The following is an 18661-nucleotide window of genomic DNA, read 5'->3' on the forward strand; positions in this document are numbered from 1 at the left end:
ACTGTACTACTACAATTTCTGACTGGATGTAAAAGACAAAGTTCCATCCACTTTTTCCCCAACCTACATACTAGACAGTCTATACTTCAGAAAACTTTATATTCTACACTTAATCTGCTTGAATTGCAATAAGTCCTTTCTGCCTATTTTTATATATCTAGGGAAGCCTGTAATAGTTTGACATTGCTTTCAGTCATTCTAAATACAACATTTGTTGTCTGAGGGCAGAACTGCTCTTCAACGTTATTCAATGCATTAGTGGCAAACACTAGGTCCATCATGTGCTTTGACATTAAAACTAAAATACCAAAGGCTGAGGAATACTCATATTTATCACAGAAAAAAAAAAAAAGAAAGAAAGAAAATAAAGAAAATAAAACCAACCGACCTTTCAAATTCTTTGGAAGTGAGCAAATTAAAACAAAGATAGGGCCCATGCATGCCAAAAGTGTTACCAGCATTGTCAGAGCTTCCACATATTCCATATGCTATTGATGAAATATATAATAAATGTAATTTTAAGGATATTTTTTTTATTGAAGCCAGTAAGGTCAGAAATTTGCTTTTGTAATGAAACTGCTGAGAATTTTTTCATATCACAAGATTTTTGGAGCTGCTTTTAAAGAGGACTTCAAACTTGCAACAAAGTGAGGTATGCAGAGGACTGGTTATTTCTACAACTAATTAATTGTAAATCTTTTTAACAGACAGAAGTCTTAAAGGATGGGTTATAAAAAAATTTAAACAAGATAGCTTGGATAGCAGACATAAATCTTTCTATAACAGTGTTGAGTTCCCCACAGTGCATTCTTCCCACTAAGACAAATTAGATGGTGGTGCTTACAGTTTTGGGGAGAGACTGGATGTGACGCGATGGGACCACATCACTTGCATGTGCAGGAAGATGCTCAGAGGCTCTCTTTGCATGGGCTGTACACCAAATATACTCAAAGAAAGCAAACACATCTAAAAAACAGTATTTTGAGTATATTTCTGTTAAGAGTTAGGCCTGTTAATTTTCAGCCTGAAATTTTCTTCATATTTGGGTTTATACTCCATCATGTGCTGATAAAACAAAGTCTGTATTTTTTGCTGCCAAAGACAGAAAAAATTTTGTATTCATTTCAGTAGCTGAAAATGTTGCAGTCACCTTTCTAAAGAAAAATAGCCATTCATCAGAAGAAAATGCCTTTTTTTAAAACAAACAAGCAAACACAGGCTAATTTCTCTCTGTTGGGTATCACTTCTGTAAAATGACTTTAAAAAGGCACTAATGGCTAGTATAGACCTATCCATTCTGAACTTTCCATATCACATATAATAATCATTAAGAAATTCAGGTTTTTTGAAGGGAATGAAGTTAACAACTTTCTGAACTGTTCCTTCCTTTGGCATGCTGTACCGACATCCACCATATGTATATCACAGCACTCTGACTTACATTATGTCTCTGTTAAAAATCAAAGGTCTGTCACTCTTCATTTTAACAACACATATGCCATATGTATAATGAATGCAACTCCTTCAGTTTTGTTCATTTAAATAAAATATTTGATTAAGAATTAAGGTGGGACAGGAAAGAATCTTCAATTACACTGCATTTCACCCTTACCTGCAAAGAACATCAAATGGCTGCAATTTATTTATTTTTTTTACAAATTACTAAGTACTCCTTAGCACACTTCATCTTGCTTTAATATCTAGATGATTCAACTGAGACTGCATTGTAGAATTGTAAATTCTACCACCAATTAACGTGATAAACTAATCAGAATGAGTGGAAGAAATTAAAGTTTATGTATGTCCTACATTTCTTTTCACAAATGGGAAATCACGACACAGTGAATTACAGTGAGATTTTTCAGGGTCGCAAATAATTTTGTAGTAATTTCTGCAAATCAAACAAATAATCTGTTTCAGATTTTTCAATCCAGAATCTTAGATGATGTCCCAGTAATTTCACAAAACATTATCTCTAAAGGAGTAACTTATGAATTACTGGCTGAAAAGAGAGCTTGCTTTTTAATCCAATAACATAACTTTTAATACCTTCACTATTTCATAACAATTTAATTCCTCAGAATTACCAAGCGTGATGGAAATTATTGCTATGACATATTTTCTTTTTGTAATTTTGTACTCTTACTGACAATCATAAAATCATAGGATATCCAGAGCTGGAAGGACCCGCAGGGACCACCAAAGTCCAACTTCTGCCGCCAAGAGTCACACTGTGTACCAGAGAGCATTGTCCAAATGCTTTTTGAACGGTATCAAGCTTTGTGCTGTGACCACTTCCCTGGGGAGCCTCTTCCAGTGCCCAACCACCCTCTGGGTGAAAAACCTTTTCCTAATATCCCCAGGAAAAAAGAATTCATGTCTACTCGTTCCCATGGATGAAGCACATGGCTGAAACTACCTGGAGGTCTTTGGTTTGATTTTTGAAGGTTTTTCCCATTATCCCATTTGTTGAAAGGCAATTGTTGGTATTTTGTAAAGTTAATACACTAAAGAGATTTCTTTGGCAACCAGCTTATCAAAGTAAGTGTTCTGCCTCATGGAGCCAGGGACATGGAGTATATTCACTAAGAAATTTATTTCATTTTCCCTAGAGGTTTGCTTTCACTCACATTAACATTTTCATGCTTCTGTTGCAGGAGTTTCATAACCCAGTTCCACAAACAGAAAACTATCATCTCAGTACTGCTTTCTTTAAATGTTAAAATAGATTAAGATGAGTTAAGAGAGTTCACTGAAATAAATATAATCTTATTCATTTTGGCTTCATACTCCACCTCTCATTTACAAAAACTGAGACAGTCTCACAAGTATGTATTGAATACAAACCAGCCAACTTTTTGCTTTCAGTGTCCATTACCATTACAGTTGCAAGTATTCTGGCTAACTACCCATCTTATTAGCTAAAATAAAACAAAAAACTGAAGAAAACCACTTTTTTCTGTGAGGTACACAGTTCAGTAATCTAATTTTTTCCTCCTATGTGCTTTCAAAAAAAGCTTTAAATACTTTTAATTGTGTGATTTTTGAAATTTGTTTTCTCTTAAATCCAATTAAAAAGCTCAAAAATAGCATGGGCATTACTGTTTACTTTATAATCATTAGGTGTTAATTAAAGGTGTAAGATAGCAACTGGAAGATTTTTTCTAGAGTGTTTTTGTATTAATAGGTACTAAAAGACTGTGTATTAAATAAAAAAAGCATTAAAATATACAGCATTCCCAATCTTGATAAAATATTATGTCTTTGCAAACTGGACTTAGAATTTAGTGTTTTGATGGCCACAAACTATATAGATAAACCAAATCAGTTGTGGTCTTCAGCACACTAACTGTACAAAAAGGTGACCGCTGTCAGGAATACAAATGTAAGATAAACTAAAGAGAAAGAAAATAAATAGCAAATAAGCATGCAGAATGATGTTCTGGGCTAAAGCAGTTGAACTGATAAACCTTGAGCCAATGTCAGAAAGCCAGAGAATACTAGAGTACACCACGGGCTGTCTGGCCCACAGAATCCTTTATTCTTCTACAGAAGAGGGGGGGTTCCATTCATTTTTAAGCTGTGCAGCTCCCCAACATGGAGACATAGGAGAGAAAAGGAGATAACAAGCTCAAAGACAGTATTTCAGCAGATGATAGCTCAGAATAATGAAAGCATAGCTGGTAGCAACAAAATGAAAGAGGCCTGCACTACCCTGATACAGAGGAACCTAAGGCTCATTTAAACTCCTTTTTCTACATATTTCTCCTTAAGTAGGAATAATATCAAAATAGCAGAAAACAATATTCTAAATTTTAAAGAAACTGTCCTCAGGCATTATGTTTTTCAGTATGAAAAAACTCCAGAATAACCAGCTGCTGAGAGGCTTTCCTTAATAATATGGCTATTATTACTGTGAATATTCATACCTGTTTTTGAACTTCCATGTACTGCTAATAAGCAGCATCTGCTGAATACATCTGTAGGCTGAGTAACTGAGATACAAAGCACTTATTAATTACACCACTGCCATTGAGGATGTAAAAAGACTTAACTGATACCAGCTCTAAATACATACTAGATAACCATCTCCATAAGATGCCTTAAAAAATTTCCAAAATGTAAGACTTTAGGGCAGGTGTTTGCCCTCTACATATATGTAAAATCCCAATTCTCCCTCTTTTGAATACTTTATATTTACAACAGCTTTGTTGGATTGTTCAAGAAATACAGGACTGGACAACAGAAATTTTAATATTTTGTTCACTAAAATAATAAAATTGTATAATTGCAGGAGTATTTGTCAAACATTATGTCATAGAGAAACCTAGTTTCAGTTTTAATGCATACGATTGCCTATTATGAAATGAGAGCACACTGAATTAGTCATTTCCATTAAATCTATGAAGTAGAATTGCCTAGCAACCAAGAAAATTAATTCAGAGATTAAAATAAAGACTGTGACACTGACAGAGCAACTGCTATTCTACCTCAATAACCATAAAGACACCAAGAAAAGAGGTGTTTTCTTAATTCTTCTTAACAAAGGTAAAACAAACAATTTCATAAAATGAATCATAATGGACAAAGAAAAAAAACAGAGTGTCAAAGCAACTGCACACAGCAAATGCAAATAATTATGCTATTTTTACATAACTCCATTTAAATTTAAAAAAAATTGAAAGTTTTCATATTCTGACAATTGTGAATGAATTGTTGTGGAAGTTTCTAACATGTTTTCCCTCTTACAAAGGAGAAATTTGTTTCATGTTATTATTTCTATGCAAATGTTCTGTATTTTAGTACTTACTAGTTTAACTAATTATAGAATTTATGACTATGCTTACCTGAAAAAATTCTGCATCACTTCTACCCCCAGTCAAATTATTCCTAATCACACTTCAGTAGGAAAGCTTTTAAATGATAGTTTATCACACTGAGATGGTTATGGAAAAAAAAAAATCTAAATGTTAACAGATTAAGGACAGTGAGGATGAGTGCAATAATTTAGTTTAATGACTGCTACATATTGCTTGTTACATCTGGGCCATTGTGTAATTCATTGTCCCTGAAGGACCACAAAAAGCCTGGTAAAATTATCCCTTTAGAAATAAAACAACTACAATTCTGTAACAACATTGAAGTCTATCACCTTGTCAGGGTATTAGATTATTGGAATGATTACAGATCAGGGATTCTAGAGTGTGAGTACTTTCATATCTCCAGTAGGAGACAGTCCATCTTTCCAGCTCAAGAGTCAGAGTTAGTATGGAGTCAAAAAAAAAATAAAAATATCAGGAGTGATTAAGGCAAGAATAACACAAAGGAGAAAAAATATACCCCAGAGGATATGACAAGACAGCAACTGCAGCAGCTACATCAAATCTAGTTGAGTCTACATTAAAAGATAATAATAAAAATAAAACAGTAAAAGGAATAAATCAAGACAGACAAGCAGGAATAACTGTGTATTAGAAGGTAACTCCCCAGGCAGGGACAAAGCTAGTCTGCCCTCAGGAAAGTGTATTTCAGCTCTTTGGTTGTGTACAATATTCAAAAAACACACGGACCTCCACCTATAGATTCTTTAAAGTCTTGAAATCAACATACTACAATCACTAAATCCAGTTCAGTGGTGTCCAAAATGGATTTTAAAAGTTCATACTGTGAATAATTATGTAATAAAGTAGATGTACTCGTCTAGAAGGGGATATGACATGTAACAAAGGAAGGATATCTGCTGGAAGTGCAGACAATACAGATGGCATAGACATGTAACAGATCAAAATGAAAAAATATTAACAGCAAAAGTCCCCATTAGATAAACGCAGCCATAAAGCAGATAAAAGAGCCCAAATGTCCTTAACAGGTTCCCCTATGTCTTAAATATTTGATGAATGTACCAGATGGGGAGGGGGGAGAAAAATATTCTGTCTGAACCACAAGCATAAACACAGCTGACCTAAAAGACCTACCCACCACTAGGTTATAATTACTCCAGTGTATTCACTAGTGAACAATGTTCATATATCTAGAATAATTTAAAGAAATTGCAAGATAACATCTTTGAGAAAAGGTATCCTCCATATGCTGCTGAACAGCTGAAACTAATTTTAATTTTCTGGCCTTTGTGCCACATGTCATGGGTGTGGTTGAAGTATACATGTTTTACTGAATTCTTAAGATCATCACAGTGATGAGCATCCTTTTTTTATTAATTTTATCTATATTAATAAAGTGGTATCATAAAAATAGAAGATACACAAATTCTACACGTAGCTGAAAATAGTATCTTTGCCTTTAAAATGTTTAACAGCACAGTTCATATGGTAAAAATCTCAGGAAAAAATGCACAGTGCTCAGACTGCACATTGTCAGAGTCCAGAACCTTTTAATAAAAGAAAGCCTTGTAAAAGATCCCCAGTTCAGAGGGATTTATTAAATCTTCTCCAGTCTACCCAAAAATACAGGCAAATAACCAACATGCTGGTCCAGACCTGCATTCAAAGATTATCTATATTTTGTTACAAAAGGACAGCAAGAGGGAAAACACCAGTCTTGCACTAGAAGCAAGAATTTAATGAACATAAACTTCCAGATAATCTTAGAAAGCAGACCATGTTGCAGAAAAAAAGGTAAAAAGAAGGTCACTAGTAGCCTGCCTTGGGAAAAATTCCATCTGCACAGTAAATTTGATGATCATCTTGGCTTAAGTATGTGAACAGGACACACAGCAAAATTGTTCAACATCACTAGAAGCTCTAGTATACCCTGCCCACAAGTAAATCCAAATTCTACTAATTCAAAAGAAAAGTACAAACAAAAATCTTAAAAAAAAGGCATCTAAGAAGAATTACATATATATTATGTAATATATTATTTTTTCAAAAACTTCAGACAGCCACAGGAGACCCAAAGCATATTAATCACTGTAATACCACGTGATACAAACAAAAAAAAAAACCCTTCAGCTCATAAAAAAACTCCTTTCAACCTTCCTTCCAGTTTCCTCTCAAACCCTTTTAAATTGCATCATCATGTCTTCTCACAGATATCCTGCCAAAAACCTGACAGCAACATGCAAATTACTCCATGGCATTGGTAGGTCTTAATCTTAGATGCTCATGTGCTTCCTTTTTGCTTTTATTGGTATAAAACCAATGGGGTTACCCACAATGCATGACATCAAATATGTATATGTAGATGCACAGAATATTCTTAGTTGGAAGGGAGCCACAAGGATCATCAAGTTCAGTTCTTAAGTAAATGGCCCACACAGGGATTGAACCACAACCTCAGTGATTGTCTTTGCAAAATCAGAGCTTTGGTCACTGACTTTTCAGATTTCCAGATTTACTGATGTCTGCAATTTTTAGAAGCAATCAAGGGCCATATATACACATATATAGTAGATGTGTTTTGTGACTCAGAGGAGTAGATGTCAAGCTGATTATGAACACCTGGAAAACAAGACACTCTTTTAATCTAGTTCAGCCATCTAGTTAAGTAACATGGCAATAAGGCTCCTGATTACCATGAGAACTGCAAAGAGAACCTGCAGGTGTTTCCAAGGAACTGCAATCTGCTACTAAGAGGAAAGGTGGGGGAAATCATGGTTATGTTTATTTATAATGTCAAAAGTGTTTGTTGGTCAGAAGCAGTGGTTAGTGTGTCAGTAAAAACTTTAGAAGGCTGAGAAATTCTCTGAAGATAATTGTGCTGCTGTATTGAAATACCACAACAAATAGGAAAAGCATTTTATATATCTAATAGACTAATTCATAATAAAGTAAATCACTTTATTTGCGTCAATCAGCCAGAAATGTAAATTCCTTTTCTATATGGGACTGGTTTATCAACAAATCATGAAAAAAGGCAAACCATTTTAAGCAGGAAGCATTTCACACTAAAGCTACTCAGTTTAAAAATCAATAATACAACATTCAATTATATAATTGAATACCTTCATGACCAACACAGTGGCTAGTAGTCAATGGTCCCTTTCTCAAGGCAATTTCAGACATTTACTTTCATCCCCAGTTATGCATATTGAGTTACTATTTACAATGACTTATCAACCCCTTACCCCCATAAGTTAAAGTACATGTTCTTTATTGGTTATAATGTTTTTGAAAAACACTATCTTTTTAGAGTTTATAAGTTCTTTCACACCATATGCATATTTCAAAATATTATTTTATTTTACTATCATCATCATTATCAGTAAAATTAAAAATTATTTCACAGACATCTGGTCAGTTAAGATTTTCCACAATGGACTAATCCAGCAGACAGAGAGGCTATATTTGGGCTCACTGCACCCAGTATCAGATACTGCATCCTCTCCTACTGCAGCTGCCTGGCCTGCTTAATACTGTACTCAGGTAAGGCACAGAAGCATTTGTCTGGTCCAAGTGACAGCAGCATGTTCCTCTCAGCCATTCCCCACCTCCTCCATTGGAAAGGGAGCAAATCAAACAAACATCTCAGAGAACAGATCCCAACTCCAAGTTGTGTCATGAACATGGTAAATAAATTATGCAGGAAAATGTGGTTGGAAATAAATTTTCATCACAGAAGTCACAGAACAAGCAGACCAATAAAGATCAAGGAGTTGCTGAATATATATCACTTAGTACATATAAACTAAGAAAAATTATGGTTTTTAAGTGGCAAAAGGTAAGGATTAATTTACTGGACAGGTTAAGGTAATTTTACATTGCCTATTGCCATTCACTAACAAGGAAAGCAATCCTCAACTGAATGACTTCACTGTTACTTACATAATTTACAAATGCTCCCAAAGCATTCATGTTACTGACAGTAACTTTCCCTGTCTCAGAGCTGAAAATCTTTTGAAGGTTGTATGGTGTGAGATGAGTCATAAAATGGTAAAAGAGACTGGGAACAAACAATGTGGCAGATGGAAGTAGAACACAACAGGGTGTATGTAATAGCTTTCTTCAGGAGAGATGAGACTCAGAGCTTTGTGCCATCCAAGCATAGGGATAAGTACTCAGTTTGGATTGGTTTCCTCATCTCACCCTGCAGTACCAATCAAAACCATGGCATCAGAACCTCAGGATCTACTCCTGCATAAAATTAAGCAAACCTAAATTCTTAGCTACGGTCAAAGCTCCTCACTTGAGAACTGCAAAGATATACTCCAAGCTCTTCCCATGGTTGTTTTCTAAATGCTTTTAAATAGATTCAAAGTTATACCAGGTGCTTACAATGGCGTGTATCTTAATAGAGTAAGGGATGATTTGGAAGGAAAGCAGGGGGTGGGAGGCTTTGACAAACTACATAAAGAAATCTAAAGTGATTCACCAGTAGCAGAGGGTGCCACTACACTGTGGAGCCTCCTACACTGGCTGCATCACCTTGCTAAGCAAGGGGGTGCAGTACCAGCTTCCTTCACCAGAGAAACTAGGCCAACAGGTCAATTGTGATAACTCTTTTCCACGTATGTGAAATGATATACTTTCCTTTTCCAACTAACAGAATCTTTCCTATCTCTCATCACTTTAGATTAAACCAGACTAACTCTCCCTTTGCCCTCACCTGTAGCCTTAAATGGCTAGAAACTGCCCCCAGTTATAATATTACCATAGTAATTTTATGGTATTATTAGTAGCCATGAACATAGTTGCTGTTTTACTTGTGGGCAAAATGTGCTTAAATTAATTGTTCACTATTTTAAAAAGATAATTCAAATGTATGCTTCTATTAACTTATGAAAAACATAAATGTTTTTTCAACTCTAGCATAATCTTCCACCATAGTTTAGTAGTGGACTTGTCAGTGCTAGGTTTATGGTTGGTTCTGATGACCTCAGAGGTCTGTTTTGACATAAATGATCATATGATTTCCCTATTACCATATCAGTTTCAGACATCTGAAGCCATCCAAAGGTATTTCAAATTCTACGGCTTACTCCTCTCTTCTTCCATTCATATTGCCTCTCTTGAACCTCTATCAGCACAATCATCAATCATCTCTACTTTTTTCTCATTGAGCCTTAGTGCAGAGCAATCCCTGCCTAATCACTTAGCTATGCTACTACTTTCTTCCTTTAAATTCCTCCTTAATGTCCAATTTTGCCTGTATAAAATCATTCTTCTGCAACCTGAGAAGTAGGATGTGGCCAGCTATGACTTAATTGATAAACATCCAGCACTTGTCATCTTCTATTACATGTTCCCAGAAGAGATTTTAAAATGCTGCAGAATTTAATTTCCATGTCTTCCAAGCATGGAAAAGTAAAAGCAAAAGAAAGAATGAAAGTGCTTCCACAGAAAAATGAAAAGCAGGACAACAATCAAAAAGAGCTACTTTTTCTCTTTCTTCCTTTTGGGTTTTTTTTAAGATGAATTAAAAAAAAAAAATGCACTTGGGGTATAAATAGGAAGATACTGACAACTAAGGGGAAAAAATATTTTTGCCTTAAGTTTTTTTAAAATTATGGCAGTAGTACCTTTCTGCAAATCTCATACACCAAAAGTGTAGCAAATGCATTTTTGTTGGTCTAGTTTTGTACCAGCACCCCAGCGAATGCACTGCTCAATTTAAAAATTGATACTAAACTTATTGTGATATTCCTTTGCTGAATAATTGTATTGTTATCACTACTGTGGAAAAAAAATGAAACCTTTTATATGTGAACCAAATAAAAAAGTCCTCAGAAACTGTCCAAGTGCAAATGTCAGGTGCTTTACAAATGTAAAAAGAAGAGTAATGCTTGCATTTAGTAGTTGCATTTCAGCAACTGTTATTTCGAAAAATGGTGTTCCAGATGGCTGAAGTATAAATTTTGGAAGGAGTACTGAACTCCTACACGATAGCTAGTAAGAAGGAGATGAAAATTTTAGAGGGGAAAAAAAGTAAAAGACAAAAATTAGCCCTCTTGAGACCAATGCATTGAAGCACAAGTGTTACCATGGACAAGCTAAGAGAATACATAAGCCATTTTTTTGTGCCAGTGGTGTTCCTCCATAAGACCCTAGAGCACACGTACACGATAGTTCCCAGTTTTGTTAATTCCTACTTGGTGAATATCTTCGACTCTCTCAATTTTGATGCTCTGAGTTTGATCCCTCTGCAGCTGAGAAAATGACAAGACTTATTCCTCATTCCTTGCACAGTGGAACTCAAGTCTCTCTAACTCCCCACTCCCACATGAGAAAGATTTGTGCCAACACATCAATGTGGGACTGGCTGCCTGTCTCAGAAACTGGCCATGTGATAAGATATTAGCAGGAATTTTGCATTTTAGTCACTTGAATTGGCTGAAAATTCTCCTGAAATAGAATTGCCAAACAGAATATTAACTGACAAAGTATTTCATCTAAGATCAATATTCGCCTTTGCCTTTTTTACATTCTGTTTTTTAATGGCTATCAGCTGCCTATATTCTTCATGGATTTTATAAAATCATTCACAGTGTTTAAAATATGAGGCAAAACAGCCCAAAAATGTTGTTGGTTTTTTTATCATTTTCTACACAGTCCTCCATATGAAACCACTAGGAAGAAACAGCATACTCTCACCTATGTATATGGAGAGAAAAAATAGGTAAAAACTATTTTGTCAAGAAAGCAAACATTATGGTTATGTGAGGCCAGTAGCATTTCCTCCATTCTTCTATGTTGAATTTTAGTGCAGTGGCAGGCTACTTAAAACAGGTTACAAAGTCACACTGCCAAGTTAAGGTACTTATCAGAAATTAATGCACAGTCACAAGCTAAAATGAAAATAATTTGTATATTAAGTATAACAATCTCTCAATCCTTCTCCATAAGGAACCTAACCACTCAGCTGAATCAAATTTAATTTTGCTGCCTCTACAGTATTGTTCTTCTTATTTCCTATTTTTAGAGTAATTGGAAACCCAGAATAGCCCTTTTTCCCCAAAGGTGAGCCTTTACTTTCACAAACTGTCAAAAAAGCTTCTTATAAATTCATATTGCTATTTTGATGGGGTTTTTTTCACTAATTATTGTAAATCAATAATTTAAAATACATTCAACACTTTTTTCCTATGCATTTACATCTCCTATGAAAAATCTTTTTAATATAGCTTATTTATGAAATTGACATCCAAATATCAAAATAACCATGAAGACTTAAATTTTCACACATTGAATTAAGGATTCAATCTGCCTTGGGGCAGTTGGAATGTTTTTTGCCCTGAAAGAGTGTATATAAAATTATAATTAAGTCTTATTAATGCTGGATTTTCATGCCTATGACTAGTATAATGTTAAGCCTGTAAGAAATACAAAGTTTTCTGCTATTAACAGAGACATTCAGTGTTAAAGATTAAATAAGCAAGCAAGACTAAATTTATTTACATCATTATCTTAGAATAAAAGCCTAATGTATTGAATAATAACATATTCAAATTACAGTTCTACGAGTCAGGGCTCCTTATGTAAGAATATTAAGTAAGGTAGCCTGTAGTTACTACATAAAGGAGAATAACTCTTACAGTATTAGAACAATTAACTTCAAATTAATATTGACTGTTATTCCATTTTTCCTTAATAAACAATATTGATTGACTACTAAGGAATATTAAGCAGGAAATACAGTGAGATAGTTTGCCAGATGCTAAAATTTATTTCTATATTTAGCATTAATTAAAAAAGAAATTTATTTACTCTGTTAGTGACTTTGTAACTGTTAAGTGAGTATTTCATCTGAGTATTACTCTTATTATAACACATATACCTTTAAGGACAGGAAACAATAAACATGATGAAAGTTAAGACCATTCCACTCTAAAGCAACTTGCAAAAATCCAATCTGAACACAAGCTTGGGAACTAAGCCTACTAAGTTGAAAAGATATTCCCAAAGTAAACAGAGATTGACCTCTGCTCACCATGTTTTCTTTAAGAATCAAGCACTACAAATGCAGATTTGTATGGAGAATATCAGCCCACAAATGTCCGCTCCTTGCCACTCATAAGGCTAAATTTAAGCACTATTTCCAAGTTCCTTTTGAATGCTAACAACATAAAAAGGATCTAACTGAAGATACAAGCATGGCTGTCACTCAGTGTGGCATTTACACCAAAGAACAAAAAATAACTCCTCTGCTTTATTTACAAGTATTGTCACTAAACAAAATCAAAGTGCAAAATACTGGGATTTCCTCACTCTTATTTTAGCCAACTTTGCAACAACAGTCAAAAGAGAAGGAAAATTCTTCTCTCTTAGAGGTAAATAAGAAGATTTAGAAGACTAATTTAGAAAAGATGTCAGCAGTGTTTGGACTGTTCGGCTGTTGGTATTTCTTAATATGAAATAAAACACATAATTTTCATTCATAATTTTAATTTCATTTCACTACTCTCTACTATCCTACTAAGTCAATCTGCCATTTTCCAAAAAGTACTGAAGCAAGAGGAAACAATTTACCCTCTCATGGCTGAAGAAGCAAGAGGCTGTGTGTACATTTTACTGATAGCATCCTAGTCTCCTTATGATTTTCTTCCAACACTCTGCTTAAAGCTCTCCTTTGCTGGTATGCTGTGACAACAAATGAAAAAAACTCTGATAATAGGCTGCAGATCCACCTATATTGCTAATGCAGGCCAAACATTATTTTCTGGAATTCAATCATTTGTAGTCAAAATAATACTACTTTTTTTTTTTTTTTTGCTATCCTACTGGTGAAATCTTAACTGCATTAGCTATACTACAGCCAAGAGAGCTTAAGTAAAATTAGGCTCTTCCTCCTGTTTGCTGCTCTATAAACACATGATGCTCCATTCATTCCCAAGAGCTTATTTTATATAGGAATTCAAACTGCAAAATGCAGTTATGGTTGAATCATTAAAAAAGTCAAATTCATCTTCCATTTAATGCAAATGGTATGATTTACTGTGCTCCAGAACATCTCTCTTTTTTTCTGAAAAAGACTGTGGTGTGAATAATCTTTCACTCCCCTGTATCAAGTTCCTTACAGTGCAAAAAATTACCATACCTGCCCTCTGAAAAGTTCTTTATTGGGATGAATAACTGAGGCTGGGGACAGCATTGCAGTCTTAGTGCTATCTCAGAGAGAAGACCTGAAATCCTGAAATGCAGGGACTGAAAATATACCTTTTTCCACATCATAAAGCTATCAGCTTGACATCATTGTCTTTCAAACACTGGCAGCTGAGACCTACCATTGCCACATGCAATTTATGCATGAGGTTTTCAAAATTAGTGTGCATCCCTAAAGACATCAGTGAAATTTCTGCCGTTTAGTGGACCTGATATTTTTTGAAAAATAAACCCAGTTTAGTTACCCTGGGTTTTCCAGACAGCAAATCTGCAGTCAAATGTCTTAGTATGTTTGAAGTCTAGGATGTAGCATAATGTCAGTGTTACAGAAATTGTGAACAAGTTGGTATTTCTGAGATGTTATGACTTTTTACCTTCTAGAATATATTTTAGTGTTAATTTACTTTGTATTTGAGACAGACTTCCTACACACTTTCAGTTCTTGGACAGCTAGCGATAATTGCAGAGCAAATACCTTTGAAACCTCCTCCCCAGCCTTTACTGAGTTCTGAGCAAAGGGGAAAAAAATAGGGTGGAGGAGGCACAGCAAGTCTTCCAGAATTTTAAAACAGGAATTTTATGAATAGAAATTATTCTTAGTTTCAATTTTTACAGCCTTATATTTAAAAACTGCTGGGCAACAGCCTTATCTCATTTAACCATATTAAAGGGAGTGATGCCAGTATGAAAACACACTTTCTGCAGCCAATAGAAAGAAAATGGGGAGGGGAGAAGATGAACCTTACTTTGAAGTGTTTCTAATAATTCATTACTTTCAGAAAAGAAAAGGAATGTATTTCCCTGCTTATAATTTTCTAAGATACAGGCATAAAGAAATCATAAGTATTAAATATTAGCATGTTGAGAGACATGCTGTGGCAAAAGGTCATTGTTTGGAGCCACTGTGTTAAGAATTATGTTTGCACTTAATTATATCTTATTTGATAAAATTCTCAGAAATAAAGGCTTCCAAATCTGCTAGAGCTATCTTGGTCATATTTATGAAACGCATCAATATGAAGTTATTCATTTCCATCATGGCTGCTAGCAAGACGTAATGCTGTTCAGTGGGAGGTTCAAAGCATCTGCTGTGAAAAGCACAGGAGCTGATAAGCAGTGACAATTTATACTCCCATTGATTTTGTATAAATCAGAAAAGAAAAAGAAAGAAACATTTTCATTCGAGATGGCAGGAGGATGAAAAGTAGAATATATGAATTACCATATATCTGAAACACTACAATTAGCAAAATTGGTCTGGATGACCTGGAACTATCCTGTGGACATCAATTAAATAAACAGTAGATAGATCACACTAAATGAAAGCAAAAAGACCCTAGAAACTATGAAAGAGAATTATCATGTCATACTAGTACCAGTCAGTCTTTTTCAAGAGCAAAATGCAAAACTTAAGGAGATCCAGGATTTCATAATCCTCCCTATACTTCCCTATCATACAGTCAAGCACCTCCAAAAATTCAGAACTGAAAATATTTTTTTAATTTTCCTCCTGAATTGCAAATTTTCTTGAAACTCTAAATATATTCTAAAAGTTGTTATAACCCAACAGGGGAACACAACATCTTGAAATGACAGGTTCACAGGTGTGGTGACAGAAACTAAGCAGCATCCCCTTTCACACCAATAAGGAAAAATACATATGATTTGTGAGCTTTTAACATTCTTGTGCCACTGTCTGTGACGACAGCTGGGTACCACTAAAGGGGAAAAAGGCTGAACACATGGCATTTTTAATGGGGGTGGGGGGTAAGTAGTGTTAGCTGTTGTAATCACACTATTAATCACACCATTTTGAGTGGCTATTGGTCATTCAACTGCTTATCATATGAACAATGAGGACACAGTTTATCAATAACAAATTCTTTCAATATAAAAAAAAAATTTCCATTTTTTCTCCGTGTTTTCTTTTTCCCCCATGTTTTTATTTTCCCCTCTCCCTAATAAGAATTTAGGGATTTTGAATTTCACACTGTTTCTTCAGGCAACATCATTTGGTAGCAATGACGTATTTTGATTTCTTGGTCACACAGTTCAATTTACTTGTTTTAAGAAGCAAAAGAACACATTTCAGAATTTTTAAAAAAGCATATGTTCTATTTCTAAGTGTAAAGCACCCTAAACAATTTGAATCATAGAGTAAAAGTATTGATTTTTACCTTCAGGAAAAAAAAAACGCACCAAAACAAAACAGAAAAACTGACCTGTCCTGTACTTTCCTTTTCTAGCTTTCATTTACAAATAATAAAATTCAACTGAAGAAACTGCTGTAATCAAGTACTAATGTACTTATTTATAAAAATAAGTGTGTATACACATGGGGCAAGCACATATATCCTCTTTTAATATTGTCATGACTATATACTGTGCATCTAGATCAAGTCCATAAACATATCGAAGCTGCATTCTGTCTAAATGGGTCACTTATAATGAGAAAGCATGACATTTACATGTAAGAAGCAGATTGATCAGGGAGCAGAAAAACAGAATATGGCATCAGTGGAGAAAAATATGCCTTTACAGGCAATTTATGCTAAATTATTTGGCAACTTCCTATATCCTCCTCAAAGAATAGAAGTGAATTAAAAAAATGTAAAATGAAAGGAATAAAAATGTAACACAGCAAATATTCACAAGGATTACCCTTTGTGCTTGCAGTAAAGAAAAATGAAAAAAGCCTTGGTTCCTTTCAGTACTGTTATGTCTCTTGTACAGAATAACACTTAAGTGAAAAGACTGAAAGCACTGTGTCTCCCAAAGATCCACACATTAATTAATTGTCCACAATCGCTTTAAATTGGACTTTTAAGTGCTAACATATCCCATAACATTCAGTTGTTTTCATTCAGAAGCCGTGGAACAGAAATGCTCTGAACATGCTGTGTACATCTTGCTAAAGCAATTTCAGCTGCAGCCTGCAAAATTCATTTCTGCAAATCTATGCCATGCAAATATTGGAATGATAGCAAGTCTGCTGCAACACATTACGAAACCAAAGTGGCAAAAAGGCAGAGGGAAATTTCAGTACTGCCTAATACATACAAAATATACCCCAGGTCTTTGTTCAGGCTGGATTCTCATTCAAGGTGTAAATACTGGTTACATTGTTAGATATCCAACTGCAACCAGCTCCAAATATTGTGTGAGTAGCTCTCTCATAGTTCACACTAGACTCCCTTGACCCAGCTAGACAAGCGTGAAAACGTGAAATAAATGAACATTAACAAAGACTAGTCTGGAAAGCAGGCTGCATTAAATGCTCGCAACATTATTCATATAGATGCAAGATTTGCTACCTAGATTCTTTTATACTAGATATCAGCTGGCAGTCCCTCTTTTAATGCTATGTGCTACTGCAGAGAAAAAAATGAAGTAAATAATATGAAAATAATATGTCTTTCCCCATCTGCCACATGCAGATATTCCCCAACCTTACAGCACGCTGCTAAGGCAAATAAAGAACAGCAAAATAATTATCTTCATGCAAAGAAAAAGCAATTTTAACACAATACCTTTCTGTGTTTGTCCCTCTTCCATATTCTCTTCCATGGCTACCTTTCTTCACTAGAAACAGCTACAGAGAATTAATCAAAAGCTTCAGTCAGATGTAGGAAAAAGTGTGGATTTTTTTTTTCCCTGGGAAGCTCCAACGGCAGAGGCTTAGGCAAGTCCTCAGAGCTTAGCTAAGGCTCCCTCACTCTCCTTGTTTGCTTGGAGACAGGCTGTCAAGTGTAATTTCATTCAAATTACTCTTCCGTGAAGATTATCAATTTTTCTTCTCAAAGCTGCCCATTGTGTACCACTGTAAGCAGGTATTCAAATGAACAGCCTGTGAATTTTGGGGGGAAATTTGGTCTGAGCCCTTATAGCAATGACACCGATTCATAAGCCTCACTTTGCATATAAAATGGAGTTAAGAAATCGAGGTTTGTATTGAAATCTGTGTTTAAATTGGAAACAGGCTGTACTGAAAACAGATGGAGGAGTGTCCTCCTAAGGGAAAGCAGACCACCAACCCATAATTCCCCCTATTTGCTACTGAAGTGGGAAAGCCCAAATGCCTGTGGGTTCTTTATGCTGTATTACTTGTCTTTCTCTCTCTCTCTCTCCCCCCGCCTCTCCCCCTCCTCCTGTATCAGCACATTTAAGAATAATATGACTCTTCATTTCTCTTCTTCTCATATATCTGTATCATCAGGAACTAGCCACAAACATACACTATTGCCCTTACAGTATTCTAAAAAATATCATTATAGCAATACAATTTTGCGTGTATGTATATGTGTTTACACACACCAGCACAATTCAACACAAGACAATAATCACTGCAAATTCTATGTACTGTACACATCCTCATTGTCACAGTAAACAGGAATTTAGAAGCAGTTCAGAGGTTTAAAGCAGTTCTTGCATCCACTCTTTTTCTGATTCCTCATATCTCAAATTAGCTTTCTTCAAAGCTCTTTTAAAATAACCGTATCTTAAAATGGTGAAGCACCACATGTGGGTATGTACGCAAGGAAGCACATACAGACACATACACTTCTAGGAGTTTGCTCTGGAAAAACATAGGTTAAATACACTGT

The 18661-nt window shown here is 34.9% G+C and overlaps 1 protein-coding gene across 1 annotated transcript in view; it reads right to left on the bottom strand.

Moving 5' to 3' along the window:
- GPM6A (glycoprotein M6A) overlaps positions 1-18161 on the bottom strand; it is a 116341-nt gene extending 98180 nt beyond the window's left edge. The window contains exon 1 of the mRNA XM_071432104.1: positions 17588-18161. Within this exon, the coding sequence (XP_071288205.1) occupies positions 17588-17624 (37 nt within the window). The 5' untranslated portion in view covers positions 17625-18161. The remainder of the gene's footprint in view (positions 1-17587) is intronic.
- Between the last annotated feature and the right edge of the window lie 500 nt (positions 18162-18661).

Source organism: Agelaius tricolor, unplaced genomic scaffold, assembly GCF_023055355.1.
Source record: "Agelaius tricolor isolate 1412-34295 unplaced genomic scaffold, bAgeTri1.0.p SCAF_8, whole genome shotgun sequence".
In the NCBI taxonomy this organism is placed as follows: Eukaryota; Metazoa; Chordata; class Aves; order Passeriformes; family Icteridae; genus Agelaius; species Agelaius tricolor.